The sequence below is a fragment of the Manihot esculenta genome, chromosome 8, assembly GCF_001659605.2.
Source record: "Manihot esculenta cultivar AM560-2 chromosome 8, M.esculenta_v8, whole genome shotgun sequence".
Classification (NCBI taxonomy): Eukaryota; Viridiplantae; Streptophyta; class Magnoliopsida; order Malpighiales; family Euphorbiaceae; genus Manihot; species Manihot esculenta.
Window position 1 is genome coordinate 25,415,051 of NC_035168.2, and position 25,335 is coordinate 25,440,385.

At 44.1% G+C, this 25,335-nt stretch overlaps 1 protein-coding gene across 2 annotated transcripts; it reads right to left on the bottom strand.

The window, feature by feature from the left end:
* Positions 1 to 22,581: 22,581 nt before the first annotated feature.
* Positions 22,582 to 25,015, bottom strand: LOC110621699 (L-type lectin-domain containing receptor kinase S.4). Of its 2 annotated transcripts, XM_043959328.1 has the most exons (2): positions 24,172 to 25,015; positions 22,582 to 24,003 (listed from the first exon to the last, which is right to left on the bottom strand). In XM_043959328.1, exons 1-2 carry the CDS (start codon positions 24,731 to 24,733, stop codon positions 22,661 to 22,663), a joined length of 1,905 nt encoding a protein of 634 aa, XP_043815263.1. In that variant the 5' UTR covers positions 24,734 to 25,015; the 3' UTR covers positions 22,582 to 22,660. The 2 variants fall into 2 exon arrangements, with proteins under 2 accessions (XP_043815263.1, XP_021621678.1); XM_021765986.2 differs by having other exon boundaries at positions 22,582 to 25,015.
* Positions 25,016 to 25,335: the final 320 nt, after the last annotated feature.

Consider the following 25,335-nt stretch of genomic DNA (forward strand, 5'->3'; position numbering starts at 1 on the left):
CTAAAAGCAACAACCCTTCATGGAAGTGAAGGTTTAGCTGTCTTGGCTTGATTTCACGTCTGAGATAGCTTGCAATCAATTTCTTTTAACGTTTCCAATATTCATGGAGCGTTTTATTCTTCCTTTCCTTGATTCCACTAATTTCTTTCGTTATACATAAAGTTTTAGTTGCTGAAAAAAAATCTCTCTAAAAATAAATCTCTAATTTGCATCAAGGTGGTAATTGATCCTGGAGGCAAATAATAAAGCTAATATTTAGCAAATTCAATCAAAGTAAAAGGAAAAGCTACTAACCTGGATCACTTATCCCCTGTGGTCTCATACTTGAACAAATAACTTAAAACAATAACTTAAAACTCTTTCAAATGGTAATGTGGGTCTTCATTTTCTAGCCCATGAAACTTGGGTAGTATATGGATCATACATGTTTGCAATTCCAAGGATGCGTTCAACAGTGGGTAGGCGATGCAAAGTAGTTGCTCTTCTTCAGCCATTGCTTCTTCTTCCACTAGAATTTTTTGGGTGTTCGTGCAACCTTGCAGATGTAGAATTTTCTGTATTCTCACTTGCAAATGCTCGGGTAATTGGCTAAGAGGTGCACAAATTTGCTTGTTTGTATAATTTGGTTGTTTTCCTCAACCGTTTTGCAATCTTCTCTATTTCTGAATCAAACTGAATTCTATTATTTTCAAATTTGATCATAAAAAATAAAAATAAATTAATAAAGTCCCTGATAACGGTGTCAAAATTTAACGGGCATCATGTAATACCCGGCTAGACTCCGGTATCGGAATTCCTACCGTCCGGTGGAATCCCGGATGTCGGAAACCTCTAGAAGGGTAAAAGTATGTTTTTATGATATGTTTCCGTGTTTTTAATAATTTTAAGTATGTTTTTACATGAGTTTTTACATGAAAAGTCATAGGAGGAAAACCCAGGTTCGGCCGCCGAAAGTCAAGTTCGGCCGCCGAACATGCATGCGTTTTGGAGGCACGTTAGGCCCCCGAAAGCATGAGTTAGGGAAGTTCAGGTTCGGCCGCCGAAAGTCAAGTTCGGCCGCCGAACATTGCATGGATGCGGAGGCACATTCGGCCCCCGAACGTGGCCTGGCCAGCCACTATAAATGGGGCACTTAGCCGAAATGGGCGAGCTTTCTCCCATTTTCGGCCACAGCGAGCTTCCGACCTTCCTCTTGCAAATCTAGTGTTCTTCCTCCAAATCTCTTCCATTTTTCTTGAGTTTTAAACTCACATTGCAAGTTTTGAGCATTTAAACCAAGTTTTGGAGCTTTGGGAACTCAGGAGCTCATTTTCGTGGATCTCCAAGTTTAGGTCGTCTCCCTCTCGATCTTCAAGAGGTAAGAGCCGATCTTAAGCTCCTTATGTGTTTTAAGTAAGTTTTATGCAAGATCTATGGGTAGAAAGGCATGTTAGGGTATATGTTGAGTTGTGGGTTAATCTTGATGTTTTGAACAATGTATGTTGATTTTGAGTGTTTGAAGTGTTGTAGTTGGGGTATATGACTGTTTGAGACCCCTAGGAACTTGTATGCATGTTTTGGTTGAGATGTATGCATGATTGGAAGTTTTGGGAGGCAAGGGGTTCATGTGAACCAAGTTTCTGCCCTTTTGGCAGAGACCAGGTTCGGCAGCCGAAGGGAGTTTCGGCCGCCGAACCCCCTTTGTGGAGGCAGCATTCGGCTGCCGAAGTTGCCCCCGAAAAGAGACTTTCGTCTCTGTCTGGGACTTTCGGCCGCCGAAGGTGCCGCCGAAAGTGCCTGACTTTCGGATCTGTCCAGGACTTTCGGCCGCCGAAGGTGCCGCCGAAAGTGCCCTGTTCAGCCATTTCATGCATATCTCTATGTGATATTTTCAGGATGTTTTAGGGGGTTTTTGGGGAGTAGTTTATAGTTATGTTCAGGTATGTTTGGTCCCTCATTTGAGTCCACCTGTGTAGGTTCGGACCCGAGGAACCGAGGACCCCAGCAGTGAGTTCAGCTGCTTCGGTGTTGTCAGAGTCAGCCAGAGGTGAGTGGAACTAAACTCAATCTTTTAAATTAAATGTTTTATCATATTTCATGCATCATGATTATGCAATAGGATGATTGCATTAGTATTCACGAATATGCCGCATTGCATCGATTGTTGTTGATGTGGGTGAATGTTGGATGACCCAATTAGTCCATGGCAGGAAGACCAGGCCCCATGCTACAGGCCTGGCACAGAGTAAGAAAGACCAGGCCCCATTCTACAGGCCTGGCACAGAGTAAGGAAAGACCAGGATCCCATCCTATGGTCTAGCACGGTTATGGGACTTGAAGACCAGGAGCTAGAGGAGGCCCTGGGAAAATGGTAAGTAAGGTATGTTCTGACAGGAAAGACCAAGACCCCATTCTACAGGCCTGGCACAGAGTTAACTTGGACTAATTGGTGACAAGTTCACCCAACCCTTATGTGCATTGTTTGTGTTATGATGCATTCCATTTGAGTATAGTGTTAATGTGTTTTACTAGCTCTACTCACTGGGCTTCTAGCTCACCCCTCTCCCTTTACCCCCAGGCTTGCAGGTACAGTATAGTGCGGGAGTCCGGATAGAGTAAAGAAGTCATGCTTATGTAATAGCTAGCAATGGACATGATCGAATTGTAATGTAGAAGTACAGTATAGTCATGTAATGAGGTTTATGGATGTTAGTGTGTGCTTGACCATAGATTGTTGTATCCCTTTTAATACATGATCTTAGAGATTTTTATGATGTTTATGTAAACCAACTCAACAAATGTTATATTACCCATTGGGGGTACAGATGAAATCCCACAGAGGGATCAATGTTATGTTAATGTTATGCACAGGTTGAGTTTGGTTGATGTTCATGGAAAGAAAAGTTTTAATTTTTATGTATGTTGTTGATCATGTATGGGATTATACAGGTTTACAGGTTTTATGTCAGGCTTGCTACGGGTCCCGGCGGCCTTAAGTCGACCCGGATCCTAGCGCCGGTAGCGGTCCGATTTTCGGGTCGTTACAGAATGGTATCAGAGCCCTAGGTTCATATGGTCGGACCTAGAATGTCGGGCTCATAGATGTTATAGAAGGTCAAGCACAATAGGAAAGATCATGTCCACTAGGATAGGATGTGGAGTCCTGTCTTGATTAATGATGTGAAATGTCATGATGATATGCATGTGCATTAATGATATGCTATGATATGTGATGTATGTGATGCGGGTTCATGTGTGCTCACATGAACCATATGATGCTAATGATTATGTGCTGTGTACTGTTTTTCAGAAAACAGGATGAGAGGAACTCGTCGATCAGCAAGATTGACTGGAGTACCACCTGAGGATGAGGGCATGAGCGCCCGTCCTCCAGCATTTCCTAGGGCAATGTCTAGTAGGTCTAACCGAGATAGAACAGCAAGAGACCCTAGAAGGTCTCTGGATCTGGGTAGAAGCAGATCAGTCAGAGGAACAGTTCAGGGAGGAGCGTCAGAGGACGTGGGGGATGATATGGATGTAGAGCAAAGGAGGGATGGCAGTTTGGGAGTCAGTATGTCAGAAGAAGGTATGGGAGAGTCCCAAGGAGGCACTCAGGCCTCGGGATTTGTACAGCCACCCTACTACCCACATTTCTCACAACATCCCGGGTATTCGATGGGAGGTACATCGGATTACCCTAGTTTCACCCCTTATCCCACACAGATGCCATACCCACCATATTACCCACCGTACTCACAGTACCCAATGTATCCACCTCCACCCTACTATCCAAATCCAGCAAACCCTACCTCAGAAAATGTTGCACCACCTCCACCACCTACAGAACCAGCAGCCTCAGTTACTCAACCTTCTAGACCTAGCTCAGCCAGTGGGAGCAAGGTTAAAATGACCGATTACATGAAATTGGGTGCTCCTCAGTATGAAAAAGGGGATGACCCATTTGTATACCTTGAAAGGGTTAAAGTGATTACAGAGGAGATTGGGGCTGATGACAGTAGAGCCATTCAGATGGCTGGGTTCACGCTTAAGTGCAAGAAGGCACGAGAGTGGTTCAAGAATTATGTGAACCCGAGAGTGGACAGCATGACTTGGGAAGAGTTTGCAAACGAGTTTGCAGGATGGGCTTTTCCCGATAGTTCAAGGGAGCTGAAGATGATAGAGTTTGAACAGTTGAGGCAGACGGATGAAATGGGTGTGGAAGAGTTCACCGATAGATTTATGGAGCTGTTGCCTTTTTCTGGGCAGAGTCTGGACACAGATTCGAAGAGGTCAAGGAGGTATGTTATGAAACTCCATTCCAGGTATTCCTCCTTGATTCAGTCAGTGGACAGGAGAGCTTCCATGCCATAGTAGATATGGCCAGGAAAATGGAGGCCAGTGCCATCGTTCAGGGGACAGTTAAGCAGTCAGTGGCACAGTCTTCCGGTTCTAAAACTCCGGGTGGGGGAAGGTTAGATCCCTCTACCCTGAGTGCAGCAGCTTCAGGCAGTAAGAGATGGGGTAAGCCCAAGGGTAAGAAGAATAAGTTCTGGAACAAGGTCAAGTCTAGTCTGGGATTTGGGAGTGGCTCAAGCTCTGGTGCGGATATTCCAAATTGTGCAAGGTGTGGTAGACCACACAAGGGAGTATGTCGGTTTGGGACGAACGCCTGCTTCAGATGTGGTCAGGAGGGGCATATAGCTCGAGACTGTCCAAGAGCGGCCCCGATGGCTCAGTCCCAGCAAACAGCTTCAGGCAGTGTAGCGCAGCCAGCAGCTCCAGCCATGACTCAGGCCAGTGGCAGAGGCAGAGGGAGAGGAGCAGCCTCTTCTTCAGCGGGTTTCAGAGGTGAAGGTCCATCAGCCCCAGCACGGATCTTCACAATGACACAGCAGGAGGCAGACGCATCCAACACCGTGGTGGCAGGTAATCTCGTCATAGGTTGTTCGGATGTTTATGCATTGATGGACCCTGGTGCATCTCATTCTTTTATTGCTCCGAGAGCCGTGGAGAGGTTAGGTCTGATGACTTCTGGGTTAGAGTGTCCTCTCTGGGTCAGTGGACCCAAGTGTGATCCATCTGTGGCAGAGTCAGTCTGCCAGTGTAGTCCTGTGTTTGTTGAGGGAAGATGCTTGTCCGCCGACCTGGTGGTTCTAGATTTGACAGATTTTGATGTCATTCTAGGGATGGACTGGTTATCTACCCATGGTGCTACCTTGGACTGCAGGGACAAGGTAGTCAGGTTCAGAGGTCAGGATGGGTCTGAGGTTGTCTTCAGAGGAGACAGGAGGGGTACACCTAGAGGTCTGATATCAGATCTTCAGGCTCGTAGGTTGCTCAGGAGGGGATGTCAGGGGTATTTGGCTCATGTGAGAGAGCTTAACAGTCAGGTTAGAGAGCCCGCCTCGGTGCCAGTGGTTAGAGAGTTCTTAGATGTGTTCCCAGACGAGCTGCCAGGTTTACCACCTGCTAGGGAGATAGAGTTCGAGATAGAACTGATGCCTGGAACCCGACCTGTAACGACCCAAAAATCGGACCGCTACCGGCGCTAGGATCCGGGTCGACTTAAGGCCGCCGGGACCCGTAGCAAGCCTGACATAAAACCTGTAAACCTGTATAATCCCATACATGATCAATAACATGCATAAAAATTAAAACTTTTCTTTCCATTAAACATCAACCAAACTCAACCTGTGCATAACATAAACATAATATCGATCCCTCTGTGGAATCTCAACAATGCCCCCAAGGGGTGACATAACATATGCTGAGTTGGTTACATAAACATCATAAAAATTTCTAAGATCATGTATTAAAAGGGATACAACAATCTATGGTCAAGCACACCACTAACATCCATAAACCTCATTACATAACTATACTGTACTTTTACATTACAATTTGATCATGCCCATTGCTAGCTATTACATAAACAGAACTTCTTTACTCTATCCGGACTCCTGCTCTATACTGTACCTGCAAGCCTGGGGGGTAAAGGGAGAGGGGTGAGCTAAAAGCCCAGTGAGTAGAGCTATTAAAACACCTTAACACTATGCTCTATGAAATGCATCATAACACAAACAATTCACATAAGGGTTGGGTGAACTTGTCACCAAATAGTCCAAGTTAACTCTGTGCCAGGCCGTAGCATGGGGTCCTGGTCTTCCTGTCATACATACATTACTTACCATTTTCCAGGGCCTCCTCTGGCTCCTGGTCTTCGAGTCCCATAACCGTGCCTTACTCTGTGCCAGGCCTGTAGACTGGGGCCTGGTCTTTCTTACTCTGTGCCAGGCCGTAGCATGGGGTCCTGGTCTTCCTGTCTTGGACTAATTGGGTCATCCAACATTCACCCACATCAACAACAATTTATGCAATGCGGCATATTCGTGAAAACTAATGCAATCATCCTATTGCATAATCATGATGCATGAAACATGATAAAGCATTTAATTTTAAAAGATTTAGTTTTAGTTCCACTCACCTCTGGCTGACTCTGACAACACCAAAGCAGCTGAACTCACTGCTGGGGTCCTCGGTTCCTCGGGTCCGAACCTACACAGGTGGACTCAAATGAGGGACCAAACATACGTAATTACAACTCTAATATACTCCCCAAAAACCCCCTAAAACATCCTGAAAATATCACATAGAGATATGCATGAAATGGCTGAACAGGGCACTTTCGGCGGCACCTTCGGCGGCCGAAAGTCCTGGACAGATCCGAAAGTCAGGCACTTTCGGCGGCACCTTCGGCGGCCGAAAGTCCCAGACAGAGACGAAAGTCTCTTTTCGGGGGCAACTTCGGCAGCCGAATGCTGCCTCCACAAAGGGGGTTCGGCGGCCGAAACTCCCTTCGGCGGCCGAACCTGGTTTCTGCCAAAAGGGTAGAAACTTGGTTCACATGAACCCCTTGCCTCCCAAAACCTCAAATCAAGCATATATCTCAACCAAAACATGCATACAAGTTCCTAGGGGTCTCAAAACATCAAATACCCCAACTACAACACTTCAAACATACTCAAGCAAGCCACATTGTTCAAAACATCAACATTAACCTAACGTGCCTTTCTACTCATAGATCTTGCATAAAACTTATTTAAAACACATAAGGAGCTTAAGATCGGCCCTTACCTCTTGAAGATCGAGAGGGAGACGACCTAAACTTGGAGATCCACCAAAATGAGCTCCTGAGTTCCCAAAGCTCCAAAACTTGTTTCAAAAGCTTAAATCTTCCAAACCAAGTGAAAACAAGTGAAAATCTTGAAAGATTTAGAGGAAGAACATCAAAAATGGGTGAGAGACGGCGGAAACTCACCTTGGCCGAAAATAGGGAAAAAGCTCGCCCATTTTCGGCTAAGGGACCCTTTTATAGTGGTTGGCCAGACCACGTTCGGGGGCCGAATGTGCCTCCGCATGCATGCCATGTTCGGCGGCCGAACATGAGGTTCGGCGGCCGAACCTGGACTTCCCTCACTCATGCTTTCGGGGGCCTAACGTGCCTCCAAAACGCATGCATGTTCGGCGGCCGAACTTGACTTTCGGCGGCCGAACCTGGGTTTTCCTCCAAGGACTTTTCATGCAAAAATTCATTTTATTTAATACTTAAAAATCATAAAACACATTAAAACATTTTTATAAAACAAGATTCTACCCTTCTAGAGGTCTCCGACATCCGAGATTCCACCGGACGGTAGGAATTCCGATACCGGAGTCTAGCCGGGTATTACATTCTCCCCCCCTTAAGAACATTCGTCCCCGAATGTTCCTCAACTAGTACATGCATATCATAAAACGTAACATACATACTAAACACATAGAACACATAGATACTAACCTCTAAAAGAGATGGGGATACTGTTGGAGCATGGACTCCCGTGTCTCCCAGGTACACTCCTCAATATTGTGGTGGTTCCAAAGGACTTTCACCATCGGGATTTCCTTGTTCCTTAGCTTTCTGATCTGGGTGTCTAAGATCCGTACTGGCTGCTCAACATAGGTTAGATCCTCTTAGATCTCCACATCAGGCTCACTAAGAACCTTGCCCGGATCTGACACGAATTTTCTCAACATAGAAACATGGAAAACCGGATGGATTCTCTCCATTGAAGCAGGTAAATCCAGCTTGTACGATACATTCCCAATCTTTTGCAAGACTTCAAAGGGTCCGATGTACCGCGGAGCCAGCTTACCCTTTTTCCCGAACCGAACCACTCCTTTCATTGGAGACACCTTGAGCAATACCAGATCCCCCTCCTGAAACTCTACTAGTCTTCTGCGGATGTCTGCATAACTCTTCTGTCTGCTTGCAGCTGTCTTGATTCTTTCTCTGATCATGGGTACCACCCTGCTGGTGATCTCTACTAGCTCAGGCCCTGCCAAGGCCTTTTCTCCAACTTCCTCCCAGCAAACAGGTGACCTGCACTTCCTTCCATATAAAGCTTCATATGGAGCCATCCCGATGCTAGCATGATGGCTGTTATTGTAGGCAAACTCCACCAGAGGTAGATGCTGCCTCCAAGAACCGCCAAAGTCCAGCACACACATTCTGAGCATATCTTCTATAGTCTGGATGGTCCTCTCTGACTGTCCGTCTGTCTGTGGATGGAAGGCAGTGCTAAAATCCAATCTAGTACCCATGGCATCCTGCAGACTCCGCCAAAACCTGGAGGTGAACTGGGGCCCTCTATCTGACACTATAGAAACAGGAACCCCATGCAGTCTGACTATCTCATCAACGTACACCTGCGCCAACTTGTCCACAGAATAGCCACTCCTGACAGGGATGAAGTGAGCAGATTTGGTGAGTCTGTCCACAATCACCCATATGGAGTCCAATCTGTTGGACGTCGCCGGTAACCCCACTACGAAGTCCATAGCTATATTCTCCCATTTCCACTCTGGAATAGGTAGCGGGTTAAGCATTCCAGCCGACTTCTGATGTTCCAGCTTCACCCTCTGACATACTTCGCAGGCTGACACAAACTGTGCCACTTCTCTCTTCATAGCTGGCCACCAATAAACCTTCTTCAAGTCTTGATACATCTTGGTGGCCCCGGGGTGAATGCTGTATCTTGCATTATGAGCCTCTCTCATAATATCTCCTTTTAGCCCTATGTCATCTGGTACACACAATCGACTCCCATAGCGGAGGATCCCCTTATTGTCGAATCTGAACTCGCTGTCTTTGCCCGACTGAACAGTCCTGGCAATCTTTACTAACTCTGGGTCCTCATGCTGTTTCTGAGCCACCTGCTCTAGAAACACGGGTGTCACTTTCATCTGAGCAACCAAGGCACCTGTACCAGACAACTCCAACTGTAGACCTTCCTCAATGAGCTTGTAAAACTCCTTCACCACTGGTCTCCTCTCTGCCGTGATGTGGGATAGACTGCCTAGTGACTTCCGGCTTAGGGCGTCTGCCACAACATTCGCCTTACCCGGATGATACTGAATCTTGCAATCATAGTCACTCAGCAACTCTACCCATCTCCTCTGTCTCAAATTCAAATCTCTTTGACTCAGGCTGTGCTGCAGGCTTTTATGATCGGTGAAGATCTCACATTTTACCCCATAGAGGTAATGCCTCCACATCTTGAGTGCAAAGATTACTGCTGCCATCTCAAGGTCATGTGTGGGGTAATTCAACTCATGCTTCTTTAGCTGCCTAGAAGCATAAGCAATCACCTTCTCATTCTGCATAAGCACACAACCCAGTCCCACACGGGACGCATCACAAAAGACTGTAAAGTCCTCATCACTAGATGGCAGAGCTAAAACTGGTGCTGAAGTCAACCTCTTCTTAAGCTCTTCAAAACTCTCCTCGCACTGGTCGGTCCACACAAATTTCTGATTCTTCCTGGTTAGTCTGGTCAGAGGAGCTGCTATCTTTGAGAAGTCCTGAACGAACCTCCTGTAGTAACCTGCCAAACCCAAGAAACTTCTGATCTCTGTCACTGAAGTGGGTCTAGGCCAGTTAGCCACAGTTTCTGTCTTCTTGGGGTCTACCTCTATTCCATTCTCTGACACTACATGCCCCAAGAATGAAATGCTCCTCAGCCAGAACTCACACTTGGAGAACTTGGCATACAAGCCATGTTCCCTCAAGGTCTGTAGAACCAACCTCAGATGATGGGCATGCTCCTCTGCATTCCTGGAATACACCAAGATATCATCTATGAAGACAATAACGAAGTGATCCAGGTACTGGCTAAACACTCTGTTCATGAGGTCCATGAATGCTGCAGGGGCGTTAGTTAACCCGAACGGCATCACAAGGAACTCAAAATGCCCATATCTGGTCCTGAAAGCCGTCTTTGGCACGTCTTCTCCCCTGATCCTCAACTGATGATACCCGGACCTCAGATCTATTTTGGAGAAACAACCCGCTCCTGCTAGCTGGTCGAATAGATCGTCGATCCTTGGCAATGGGTACTTGTTCTTGGTAGTGACTTTGTTCAACTGCCTGTAGTCGATACAAAGTCTAAGGGATCCATCCTTCTTTCTCACAAACAGAACTGGAGCACCCCAGGGTGAGGTACTCGGTCGGATGAAGCCCTTGTCTACCAGTTCCTGTAACTGCTCTTTCAACTCTTTCAATTCTGCTGGCGCCATCCTGTAGGGAGGGATAGAGATCGGTCGGGTTCCAGGCATCAGTTCTATCTCGAACTCTATCTCCCTAGCAGGTGGTAAACCTGGCAGTTCGTCTGGGAACACATCTAAGAACTCTCTAACCACTGGCACCGAGGCGGGCTCTCTAACCTGACTATTAAGCTCTCTCACATGAGCCAAATACCCCTTACATCCCTTCCTAAGCAACCTACGAGCCTGGAGAGCTGATATCAGACCTCTAGGTGTACCTCTTCTGTCTCCCCTGAAGACAACCTCTGACCCATCCTGACCTCTGAACCTGACTACCTTGTCCCTGCAGTCCAAGGTAGCACCATGGGTAGATAACCAGTCCATCCCTAGAATGACGTCAAAATCTGTCAAATCTAGAACCACTAGGTCGGCGGACATGCATCTCCCCTCAACAAAAACTAGACTACACTGACAGACTGATTCTGCCACTGATGGATCACACTTGGGTCCACTGACCCAGAGAGGACACTCTAACCCAGAGATCATCAATCCCAACCTCTCTACGGCCCTCGGAGCAATAAAAGAATGAGATGCACCAGGGTCCATCAAAGCATATACATCCGAACATCCAATGACGAGATTACCTGCCACCACGGTGTTGGATGCGTCTGCCTCCTGCTGTGTCATTGTGAAGATCCGTGCTGGGGCTGATGGACCTTCACCTCTGAAACCCGCTGAAGAAGAGGCTGCCCCTCTCCCTCTGCCTCTGCCACTGGCCTGAGTCATGGCTGGAGCTGCTGGCTGCGCTACACTGCCTGAAGCTGTCTGCTGGGACTGAGCCATCGGGGCCGCTCTTGGACAATCTCGAGCTATATGCCCCTCCTGACCACATCTGAAGCAGGTGTTTGTCCCAAACCGACATACTCCCTTGTGTGGCCTACCACACCTTGCACAAACTGCATTATCCGCACCAGAGCTTGAGCCACTCCCAAATCCCAGACTGGACTTGACTTTGTTCCAGAACTTATTCTTCTTACCCTTGGGTTTACTCCATCTCTTACTGCCTGAAGCTGCTGCACTCAGGGTAGAGGGATCTAACCTTCCCCCACCCGGAGTTTTAGAACCAGAAGCTTGTGCCACTGTCTGCTTAACTGTCCCCTGAATGATGGCACTAGCCTCCATTCTCCTAGCCATGTCTACTATGGCGTGAAAACTCTCTCTATCTGCTGACTGTACCAAGGAGGAATACCTGGGATGGAGCTTCATGATATACCTCCTCGACTTCTTCTGGTCTGTGCTAAGGTCTTGCCCAGCAAATGGCAGCAACTCCATAAATCTATCAGTATACTCGTCTACACTCATGTCATCAGTTTGCCTCAACTGCTCGAATTCTATCATCTTCAATTCCATTGAACTATCAGGGAAAGCCCATCCTGCAAATTCGTTTGCAAACTCTTCCCAAGTCATGCTGTCCACTCTCGGGTTCACATAATTCTTGAACCACTCCCGTGCCTTCTTGCACTTAAGCGTGAACCCGGCCATCTGAATGGCTCTACTGTCATCCGCCCCTATCTCATCTGTAATTGCCTTGACCCGCTCCAAGTACACGAACGGATCATCACCGGTTTCAAACTGGGGAGCACCCAATTTCATGTAATCGGTCATCTTAACCTTGCTCCCACTGGCTGAGCTAGGTCTAGGTGGTTGAGCAACTGGGGCTGCTGGTTCTGCAGGTGGTGGAGGTGGTGCAACATTTTCTGAGGTAGGGTTTTCTGGATTTGGATAATAGGGTGGAGGTGGATACATTGGGTACTGAGAGTATGGTGGGTAGTATGGTGGGTATGGCATCTGTGTGGGATAAGGGGTGAAACTAGGGTAATCCGATGTACCTCCCATCGAATACCCGGGATGTTGTGAGAAATGTGGGTAGTGAGGTGGCTGTACAAATCCCGAGGCCTGAGTGCCTCCTTGGGACTCTCCCATCCCTTCTTCTGACATACTGACTCCCAAACTGCCATCCCTCCTCTGTTCTACGTCCATATCATCTCCCATATCCTCTGACGCTCCTCCCTGAACTGTTCCTCTGACTGATCTGCTTCTACCCAGATCCAAAGACCTTCTAGGGTCTCTTGCTACTCTGTCCCTGTTGGACCTGCTAGACATTGCCCTAGGCAATGCTGGAGGACGGGCGCTCATGCCCTCATCCTCAGGTGGTACTCCTGTCAATCTTGCTGATCGACGAGTTCCTCTCATCCTGTTTTCTGAAAAACGGTACAACACATAAACATTAACATCATATGGTTCATGTGGGCACACATGAACCCGCATCACAGACATCACATATCATAGCATATCATTAATGCACATGCATGTTATCATGGCATTTCACATCATCATGCAAGACAGGACTCCACATCCTATCCTAGTGGACATGATCTTTTCCTATTGTGCTTGACCTTCTATAACATCTATGAGCCCAACACTCTAGGTCCGACCATATGAACCAGGCTCTGATACCATTCTGTAACGACCCGAAAATCGGACCGCTACCGGCGCTAGGATCCGGGTCGACTTAAGGCCGCCGGGACCCGTAGCAAGCCTGACATAAAACCTGTAAACCTGTATAATCCCATACATGATCAATAACATGCATAAAAATTAAAACTTTTCTTTCCATTAAACATCAACCAAACTCAACCTGTGCATAACATAAACATAATATCGATCCCTCTGTGGAATCTCAACAATGCCCCCAAGGGGTGACATAACATATGCTGAGTTGGTTACATAAACATCATAAAAATTTCTAAGATCATGTATTAAAAGGGATACAACAATCTATGGTCAAGCACACCACTAACATCCATAAACCTCATTACATAACTATACTGTACTTTTACATTACAATTTGATCATGCCCATTGCTAGCTATTACATAAACAGAACTTCTTTACTCTATCCGGACTCCTGCTCTATACTGTACCTGCAAGCCTGGGGGGTAAAGGGAGAGGGGTGAGCTAAAAGCCCAGTGAGTAGAGCTATTAAAACACCTTAACACTATGCTCTATGAAATGCATCATAACACAAACAATTCACATAAGGGTTGGGTGAACTTGTCACCAAATAGTCCAAGTTAACTCTGTGCCAGGCCGTAGCATGGGGTCCTGGTCTTCCTGTCATACATACATTACTTACCATTTTCCAGGGCCTCCTCTGGCTCCTGGTCTTCGAGTCCCATAACCGTGCCTTACTCTGTGCCAGGCCTGTAGACTGGGGCCTGGTCTTTCTTACTCTGTGCCAGGCCGTAGCATGGGGTCCTGGTCTTCCTGTCTTGGACTAATTGGGTCATCCAACATTCACCCACATCAACAACAATTTATGCAATGCGGCATATTCGTGAAAACTAATGCAATCATCCTATTGCATAATCATGATGCATGAAACATGATAAAGCATTTAATTTTAAAAGATTTAGTTTTAGTTCCACTCACCTCTGGCTGACTCTGACAACACCAAAGCAGCTGAACTCACTGCTGGGGTCCTCGGTTCCTCGGGTCCGAACCTACACAGGTGGACTCAAATGAGGGACCAAACATACGTAATTACAACTCTAATATACTCCCCAAAAACCCCCTAAAACATCCTGAAAATATCACATAGAGATATGCATGAAATGGCTGAACAGGGCACTTTCGGCGGCACCTTCGGCGGCCGAAAGTCCTGGACAGATCCGAAAGTCAGGCACTTTCGGCGGCACCTTCGGCGGCCGAAAGTCCCAGACAGAGATGAAAGTCTCTTTTCGGGGGCAACTTCAGCAGCCGAATGCTGCCTCCACAAAGGGGGTTCGGCGGCCGAAACTCCCTTCGGCGGCCGAACCTGGTTTCTGCCAAAAGGGCAGAAACTTGGTTCACATGAACCCCTTGCCTCCCAAAACCTCAAATCAAGCATATATCTCAACCAAAACATGCATACAAGTTCCTAGGGGTCTCAAAACATCAAATACCCCAACTACAACACTTCAAACATACTCAAGCAAGCCACATTGTTCAAAACATCAACATTAACCTAACGTGCCTTTCTACTCATAGATCTTGCATAAAACTTATTTAAAACACATAAGGAGCTTAAGATCGGCCCTTACCTCTTGAAGATCGAGAGGGAGACGACCTAAACTTGGAGATCCACCAAAATGAGCTCCTGAGTTCCCAAAGCTCCAAAACTTGTTTCAAAAGCTTAAATCTTCCAAACCAAGTGAAAACAAGTGAAAATCTTGAAAGATTTAGAGGAAGAACATCAAAAATGGGTGAGAGACGGCGGAAACTCACCTTGGCCGAAAATAGGGAAAAAGCTCGCCCATTTTCGGCTAAGGGACCCTTTTATAGTGGTTGGCCAGACCACGTTCGGGGGCCGAATGTGCCTCCGCATGCATGCCATGTTCGGCGGCCGAACATGAGGTTCGGCGGCCGAACCTGGACTTCCCTCACTCATGCTTTCGGGGGCCTAACGTGCCTCCAAAACGCATGCATGTTCGGCGGCCGAACTTGAATTTCGGCGGCCGAACCTGGGTTTTCCTCCAAGGACTTTTCATGCAAAAATTCATTTTATTTAATACTTAAAAATCATAAAACACATTAAAACATTTTTATAAAACAAGATTCTACCCTTCTAGAGGTCTCCGACATCCGAGATTCCACCGGACGGTAGGAATTCCGATACCGGAGTCTAGCCGGGTATTACACGACCGATCTCTATCCCTCCCTACAGGATGGCGCCAGCAGAATTGAAAGAGTTGAAGGAGCAGTTGCAGGAGCTGGTAGACAAGGGCTTCATCCGATCGAGTACCTCACCCTGGGGTGCTCCAGTTTTGTTTGTGAGAAAGAAGGATGGATCCCTTAGGCTTTGTATCGACTACAGACAGTTGAACAAAGTCACTACCAAGAACAAGTACCCATTGCCAAGGATCGACGATCTATTCGACCAGCTAGCAGGAGCGGGTTGTTTCTCCAAAATAGATCTGACGTCCGGGTATCATCAGCTGAGGATCAGGGAAGAGGATGTGCCAAAGACAGCTTTCAGGACCAGATATGGGCATTTTGAGTTCCTTGTGATGCCGTTCGGGTTAACCAACGCCCCTGCAGCATTCATGGATCTCATGAACAGAGTGTTTAGCCAGTACCTGGATCACTTCGTTATTGTCTTCATAGACGATATCTTGGTGTATTCCAGGAATGCAGAGGAGCATGCCCATCATCTGAGGTTTGTTCTACAGACCTTGAGGGAACATGGCTTGTATGCCAAGTTCTCCAAGTGTGAGTTCTGGCTGAGGAGTATTTCGTTCTTGGGGCATGTAGTGTCAGAGAATGGTATTGAGGTGGACCCCAAGAAGACAGAAACTGTGGCTAACTGGCCTAGACCCACTTCAGTGATGGAGATCAGGAGTTTCTTGGGTTTGGCAGGTTACTACAGGAGGTTCGTTCAGGACTTCTCGAAAATAGCAACTCCTCTGACCAGACTAACCAGGAAGAATCAGAAGTTTCTGTGGACCGACCAGTGCGAAGAGAGTTTTGAAGAACTTAAGAAGAGGTTGACTTCAGCACCAGTTTTAGCTCTGCCATCTAGTGATGAGGACTTTACAGTCTTTTGTGATGCGTCCCGTGTGGGACTGGGTTGTGTGCTTATGCAGAATGAGAGGGTGATTGCTTATGCTTCGAGGCAGCTAAAGAAGCATGAGTTCAATTACCCCACACATGACCTTGAGATGGCAGCAGTAATCTTTGCACTCAAGATGTGGAGGCACTACCTCTATGGGGTAAAATGTGAGATCTTCACAGATCATAAAAGCCTACAGTACATCCTGAGTCAAAGAGATTTGAACTTGAGACAGAGGAGATGGGTAGAGCTGCTGAGTGACTATGATTGCAAGATTCAGTATCATCCGGGTAAGGCGAATGTCGTGGCAGACGCCCTAAGCCGGAAGTCACTAGGCAGTCTATCCCACATCACGGCAGAGAGGAGACCAGCGGTGAAGGAGTTTTACAAGCTCATTGAGGAAGGTCTACAGTTGGAGTTATCTGGTACAGGTGCCTTGGTCGCTCAGATGAAAGTGACACCCGTGTTTCTGGAGCAGGTGGCTCAGAAACAGCATGAGGACCCAGAGTTAGTGAAGATTGCCAGGACTGTTCAGTCAGGCAAGGACAGTGAGTTCAGATTCGACAATAAGGGGATCCTCCGCTATGGGAGTCGATTGTGTGTACCAGATGACATAGGGCTAAAAGGAGACATTATGAGAGAGGCTCATAATGCAAGATACAGCATTCACCCCGGAGCCACCAAGATGTATCAAGATCTGAGAAAGGTTTACTGGTGGCCAGCTATGAAGAAAGAAGTGGCACAGTTTGTGTCAGCCTGCGAAGTGTGTCAGAGGGTGAAGCTGGAACATCAGAAGCCGGCTGGAATGCTTAACCCGCTACCTATTCCAGAGTGGAAATGGGAGAACATAGCTATGGACTTCGTAGTGGGGTTACCGGCGACGTCCAACAGATTGGACTCCATATGGGTGATTGTGGACAGACTCACCAAATCTGCTCACTTCATCCCTGTCAGGAGTGGTTATTCTGTGGACAAGTTGGCGCAGGTGTATGTAGATGAGATAGTCAGACTGCATGGGGTTCCTGTTTTTATAGTGTCAGATAGAGGACCCCAATTCACCTCCAGGTTTTGGCGGAGTCTGCAGAATGCCATGGGTACCAGGTTGGATTTCAGTACTGCCTTCCATCCACAGACGGACGGACAGTCAGAGAGGACCATCCAGACCATAGAATATATGCTCAGAATGTGTGTGCTGGACTTTGGCGGTTCTTGGAGGCAGCATCTACCTTTGGTGGAGTTTGCCTACAATAACAGCCATCATGCTAGCATCGGGATGGCTCCATATGAAGCTTTATATGGGAGGAAGTGCAGGTCACCTGTTTGCTGGGAAGAAGTTGGAGAAAAGGCCTTGGCAGGGCCTGAGCTAGTAGAAATCACCAGCAGGGTGGTACCCATAATCAGAGAGAGAATCAAGACTGCTGCAAGCAGACAGAAGAGTTATGCAGACATCCGCAGAAGGTTAGTAGAGTTTCAGGAGGGGGATCTGGTATTGCTCAAGGTGTCTCCAATGAAAGGAGTGGTTCGGTTCGGGAAGAAAGGTAAGCTGGCTCCGCGGTACATCGGACCCTTTGAAGTCTTGCAAAAGATTGGGAATGTATCGTACAAGCTAGATTTGCCTGCTTCAATGGAGAGAATCCATCCGGTTTTCCATGTTTCTATGTTGAGAAAATTCGTGTCAGATCCGGGCAAGGTTCTTAGTGAGCCTGATGTGGAGATCCAAGAGGATCTCACCTATGTTGAGCAGCCAGTACGGATCCTAGACACCCAGATCAGGAAGCTGAGAAACAAGGAAATCCCGATGGTGAAAGTCCTGTGGAACCACCACAATATGGAAGAATGTACTTGGGAGACACGGGAGTCCATGCTCCGGCAATATCCTCATCTCTTTTAAGGTTAGTCTCTATGTGTTTTATGTGTATGTTATGTTGTTTGCTATGCATGTGCTAGTTGAGGAACATTCGGGGATGAATGTTCTTAAGAGGGGGAGAATGTAATACCCGGCTAGACTCCGGTATCGGAATTCCTACCGTCCGGTGGAATCCCGGATGTCGGAAACCTCTAGAAGGGTAAAAGTATGTTTTTATGATATGTTTCCGTGTTTTTAATAATTTTAAGTATGTTTTTACATGAGTTTTTACATGAAAAGTCATAGGAGGAAAACCCAGGTTCGGCCGCCGAAAGTCAAGTTCGGCCGCCGAACATGCATGCGTTTTGGAGGCACGTTAGGCCCCCGAAAGCATGAGTTAGGGAAGTTCAGGTTCGGCCGCCGAAAGTCAAGTTCGACCGCCGAACATTGCATGGATGCGGAGGCACATTCGGCCCCCGAACGTGGCCTGGCCAGCCACTATAAATGGGGCACTTAGCCGAAATGGGCGAGCTTTCTCCCATTTTCGGCCACAGCGAGCTTCCGACCTTCCTCTTGCAAATCTAGTGTTCTTCCTCCAAATCTCTTCCATTTTTCTTGAGTTTTAAACTCACATTGCAAGTTTTGAGCATTTAAACCAAGTTTTGGAGCTTTGGGAACTCAGGAGCTCATTTTCGTGGATCTCCAAGTTTAGGTCGTCTCCCTCTCGATCTTCAAGAGGTAAGAGCCGATCTTAAGCTCCTTATGTGTTTTAAGTAAGTTTTATGCAAGATCTATGGGTAGAAAGGCATGTTAGGGTATATGTTGAGTTGTGGGTTAATCTTGATGTTTTGAACAATGTATGTTGATTTTGAGTGTTTGAAGTGTTGTAGTTGGGGTATATGACTGTTTGAGACCCCTAGGAACTTGTATGCATGTTTTGGTTGAGATGTATGCATGATTGGAAGTTTTGGGAGGCAAGGGGTTCATGTGAACCAAGTTTCTGCCCTTTTGGCAGAGACCAGGTTCGGCAGCCGAAGGGAGTTTCGGCCGCCGAACCCCCTTTGTGGAGGCAGCATTCGGCTGCCGAAGTTGCCCCCGAAAAGAGACTTTCGTCTCTGTCTGGGACTTTCAGCCGCCGAAGGTGCCGCCGAAAGTGCCCTGTTCAGCCATTTCATGCATATCTCTATGTGATATTTTCAGGATGTTTTAGGGGGTTTTTGGGGAGTAGTTTATAGTTATGTTCAGGTATGTTTGGTCCCTCATTTGAGTCCACCTGTGTAGGTTCGGACCCGAGGAACCGAGGACCCCAGCAGTGAGTTCAGCTGCTTCGGTGTTGTCAGAGTCAGCCAGAGGTGAGTGGAACTAAACTCAATCTTTTAAATTAAATGTTTTATCATATTTCATGCATCATGATTATGCAATAGGATGATTGCATTAGTATTCACGAATATGCCGCATTGCATCGATTGTTGTTGATGTGGGTGAATGTTGGATGACCCAATTAGTCCATGGCAGGAAGACCAGGCCCCATGCTACAGGCCTGGCACAGAGTAAGAAAGACCAGGCCCCATTCTACAGGCCTGGCACAGAGTAAGGAAAGACCAGGATCCCATCCTATGGTCTAGCACGGTTATGGAACTTGAAGACCAGGAGCTAGAGGAGGCCCTGGGAAAATGGTAAGTAAGGTATGTTCTGACAGGAAAGACCAGGACCCCATTCTACAGGCCTGGCACAGAGTTAACTTGGACTAATTGGTGACAAGTTCACCCAACCCTTATGTGCATTGTTTGTGTTATGATGCATTCCATTTGAGCATAGTGTTAATGTGTTTTACTAGCTCTACTCACTGGGCTTCTAGCTCACCCCTCTCCCTTTACCCCCAGGCTTGCAGGTACAGTATAGTGCGGGAGTCCGAATAGAGTAAAGAAGTCATGCTTATGTAATAGCTAGCAATGGACATGATCGAATTGTAATGTAGAAGTACAGTATAGTCATGTAATGAGGTTTATGGATGTTAGTGTGTGCTTGACCATAGATTGTTGTATCCCTTTTAATACATGATCTTAGAGATTTTTATGATGTTTATGTAAACCAACTCAACAAATGTTATATTACCCATTGGGGGTACAGATGAAATCCCACAGAGGGATCAATGTTATGTTAATGTTATGCACAGGTTGAGTTTGGTTGATGTTCATGGAAAGAAAAGTTTTAATTTTTATGTATGTTGTTGATCATGTATGGGATTATACAGGTTTACAGGTTTTATGTCAGGCTTGCTACGGGTCCCGGCGGCCTTAAGTCGACCCGGATCCTAGCGCCGGTAGCGGTCCGATTTTCGGGTCGTTACACATCAAATCCATTAATTAAAATTGATTTTTCTTTTCAATTCAATAATTCTTGTAGGCAGGGTGAATAAGTGTTGATTCCACAGAAACCTTTAATTTATTTATTTTAAAAGTCAGGTGAGAAAAGAGAAGAAAAAGAATCTTTAAAATAAAAAGAGAGAAGGAAATTTCATTTAAAAATTTGATTCCAAGAAAACTTTAAGAAGGAAGAAAATATGTGTGATGGAATGATAAAATAAATAATTAATTAAAAGCTCAGCTAAAGGTAATCCAAGTTAAAAGGTTGATCATTGATTCAAAAGATAATTTACTTAATTTTTCATTATTTAGTTAAAGTATTCAAATAAGTGAATCCCATCGATTCTTCTTTCAAATTAAATTAATTTACAAAGTGCTAAATTAATTTCTAATTAATTAATAATTTTAATAAGCATGTAGATTTAATTAATTAATCATATTAAAAAAAAAGAAGAATCTAAACTTGATTAATAATTACAAGAGAATTATTTAAACCAAATCACTCAATTTCTTGACATAAGTAGATATGCTTATTGTTACTTGTATTAATCCAATTAAATAATTACGTATTTACTTAAGTTAAATAGCAATATATTATCTAGTTAGAATATTTAATAGGCCTCTCGAATACCTAAGAAGACAACAATAGAAGCGGTGTTCCTAAAAAATAGAAAAAGAATGAAAATAGAAATTAAGATGAACAGAAAATGAAATTAGATCTCACGACTTGATAAAATCCTCAACTAGATTAACCTTCAATTGAAAAAGAGAAGTTAGCTACTAAAAGCTATTACAAAAATGCAGAAAAATATAAAGAGAAGATTTTGTTCAATTTAAGATGATGAAGAAATCGAGAGAAGAAATAAAATGAGAAGATATGTGTTGAATGACGAGATAAATTAAGAGATATCTTCTTACCCTTTATATAGGTTTTTTCTAACTAAAAGATAAAGAAAAAATTAAATTCAAAGGAAAGAAAGTAAACCAATAAATTATTCTACTGTTGTTATCCTAATTTTTAATCTGATTATATTTGTAACTATTTAAAGTAATTTAAATTCTGTACAGCTCTCACAACTGAAACTCTATTATTTGTCCGTTGAGTTTGGGCTATAGCATTAGGTAAGGCAAAACTTATTAGTCTAAAATAGTCTCTGCTGATTCTTTTTAATATTTTCAACGCTAAAACGGTACAAAATTAAAATTCAAGTAAAAATTTATTTTTTTATTATCAAGGGCATAATAAAATCATGGAAATTATCATAGAAAAGTTATGAGTTTGATTAATATAATTAATTTATTAATTTAAAAATAATTTATATTTTTTATTGTTGATTTAGTGAGAAGATATTGATTTATGTCAATACTTTAGTAATATTTATTTATATTGTTTATTGTTATTTTGTAAATAAACAGCTAATATAACATTTATTTTGTACTGAAAATTTATATTTTAAATCATTATATAAATAATTAACATTAACAATTAACGTCTAACAGCTAACCATTAATGAAATAACTAACCGCTGCTAAAACCGCTAACATGATTCAAAAGACTAATATGCCGAATAAGGCTATTATATCGTTGAGATTCTCATAATGGGTTGTGAGCCGCATCTTCAATTTACGGTATTGAGAAACTTTCATATGCACTCAAATGTTTACACCTATTTAATTTAAAGTTGATATATTATATAATTTTTTTAAAAAAAATTATCCAAAACCTGATAGGACATATGTATTAATATTATATCTATTTTTTTATTAACTGGTGTACAAATGAACTTCTCCACTCGGTCACGTGCAAAAATTTTCAGTTTGTATTTTTTAATGCATTATTTGATCAATTATTAGTTGGAATGGATGTGAATTTAGCATCTTATTTATCTATGTGTTTTTCAAATTTAATTAAACATGGAACTATTTGATATTAAATTTAATAAATTAAATAATTAGACACAAAACCTCCACTATTGGAAATGATATTTCAAAGCTATTTTGAATTTTGCCCCTAAAAAATATAGCTAAATACATATTTAGGAATCTCTATTATTTGAGATTAATTCAACAAAATTTAATGTGCAGTGCAGTCATGAATGTGTAATAAACTTTTACTTCTTTTTCAATAGGTTGTGATTTTATTCAATTAAGTTAATAAAACTACCAAAGGATGTAAACTTTACATTCGGTTAACATTAGAGAGAATGTTAAAAAGAAATTATAACCTCCCAATCAATAGCTACCTTGTCTCTCCTCTAACATGGAGAAGAGAAAGAGAAGTAGAAACAGAAGCAAAACTATTACCACCATCCCTATGTTCCATAAACGAATATGATGAGCTCATTTTATCAAACGAAGAAGATGCAAATGAGTCCACAAAATCATCAAACCCATCAATTATCTCCATTCCTCCTCCGTCACCATATTCTGCTCCGTTTGGAGCCCTCAAATTTTCCGGCAGCTGAGCCTCTCCATCCAAAAACCTCATCACTTGTCTCATTGTTGGCCTAGCTATTGGCACATTGTTTGAGCACATTATCCCCAATTTCAGAACCATCGTCATTTCCCTCTCATCATACTCACCATTTAGCCTGTGGTCCACCACATCAAGGACTCTGCCTTCTCTGAACCTTTGCCACACCCAATCCACCAGCACCATCTCCTCCGGCAACGCCTTGGGTTCAACGGGCCTGCGCCCACAAGCTGCCTCAAGCAAAAGTGCACCAAATGCATACACATCTGAGCTTGTTGTGGCCTTCCCTGTCCTCGGCAATTCTGGTGCTAGATACCCCAATGTGCCCACGACCCGTGTCGTGCTTGGGTTCGAGCCATGTTCGTATAGTCTTGCAAGACCAAAATCGCCAAGTTTGCCGTTTAGCTCGCTGTCTAGAAGGACATTGCTGGCTTTGACGTCTCTGTGAATCACCACCTGCTCGTAGCCTTCGTGTAAATAAAGAAGCCCAGAAGCAACATCTTTTATAATCTTGAACCTCAATTCCCAGTTTAAAATTATTCTTGGTTCATCGAACAGAAACCTATCTAAACTCCCATTAGCCATATATTCATAAACGAGAAGAAAATCATCTCGTCGCCGACACCAACCCAGCAGTTGAGCCAGATTCCGGTGACGAAGTCTACCAACACTACCGATTTCTGATACGAATTCGCGCAGACCTTGTTTAGAGTCATTTGAAATTCGCTTGACTGCTACTTGAGTCTTTGAACCGGGAAGTGTACCTTTGAAAACTTGGCCAAAACCACCTTGCCCAAGTAGCTCCTTGTCGCTGAAACTATTGGTTGCTTGCTTGAGTTCTTCATAAGAGTATCGATGAGGACCAATCTCCAGCTCCCAATCTTCTATTATCTCAGTGTTCTTGATTTTTCTAATCACGTAGAAGCTAGCAACGGCTAATGCGATAATTGCAAGAAAAACTGACGAGACTGCGACCGCTATTGTTAAACCCATGTGCTTCTTTCTGGGACCAGCCGGAAGTGAAGGCAGAGAAGAAAGATCCAGAGCTGGAGCTTGGCCATTCATCTTAAAGCTCCAGCCCAAGAGATTGTGTGAGCTAGCGAGCAAACCTGTTGAAGCAGAAAATCCCACATACATATATTCTTTAAATATTGGTGAGAGATCTATCGGAAATGTCAAGATTGGCAATCTGGGTTTCTTCGAGGTGGGCGAAATAGTCACATTGAGAAGATTCTCTACTGAATCGTAATCAATCCAAACCAGGATTGGATATCTACCTTTGAGATTCAGACCCAGCTTTGTAGAATTGTCAGTGTAATATTCTGCAGGAGCAGATGCGTTAGACTTCAAGCTGTTGATATCGATACCAACATGGTTGTCGTTGATGTCGTCGAACTCGAAATCTTGAACAGTGTCGAATTCAACAGCCAGAAGGTGATTTGTGAAGTTACCTAAATCAGTTGAATTGAGAAGGCCAAGATACTGACTGGGGAGAGCCTTCAGATCCTTTGAAGTTGAGATTGTGAAAGCGAGACCATGGCCACCGAGCTTTGGATACTCTGGGACTATAGCAAAAGCAAAAGAGGTACTAAAAGAGAAAGCTTTGCCATTAGTAGAGTTCTTGAACTGAAATGGAGAAGAATAAAAAGCATGACCCATTAATCTACTGGTTTCATTAGTTAAGCGAAGAATGCCATTTTTACCAATCTCTGCAACTCCACTCAAGGTTATATTGGCACCAACATCTTTAAATCCAGCAAAGAAGAGTTCATTGGGGTGACATGAAACTGGGATGAAGAACAAGACAAAAGCAGAGAAAAACCTGAGAGTAAATGCCATATATAAGGACGAGAAAGATCAAGACATTGGAAAATCAAATGCGGATCGTCTGTAAAAGAAAGGTTTCTGAGATTGGAATGTGTTTTCAAAGAAAGAGCAGAGCAGGGTAGTGTAGGCAGTGGTGGTTTGTAGTTTGTAGTTTGTAGTGTAGGCAGGGAAATGAAAGAGTATGAATTTGTTCACATGGGGTTACAGTACCTCCGTCAGAAAATAAAGACCATTAATAGTGAAGGCGCAATAATAGTACCATGTAGAATGCTGCAGCTCAAAAGAAAAAAAAAGTGGAATGCTGGTATAACAATTCAATTGAGGGACTTTATATAAAAATAATTTTATTTTATACAAAAAAAATACATTAAGGAGTTATTCTATTAAAATTCACTCATTATGTATAAATTATATTTATTTATTTGTTATATTATATAAATAATTTTAAGTAGTAGCACAATTACATTCAATAATTTTTTATAGATTAAACTTAGGAGAAATGCCTCTCTCATGTATACCACTTTATATTGAGGTGTTGGGTTAATTGTTATGATCCATATTCAGTCCGTTTAGTTCAAAATTAAAATTAACAGAATAAATAAAAAATTTAAATT

Bases quoted from the DNA above. Each gene is read 5' to 3' on its own strand.
- LOC110621699 (XM_021765986.2), bottom strand. From the start codon at position 24,733: ATGGCATTTACTCTCAGGTTTTTCTCTGCTTTTGTCTTGTTCTTCATC.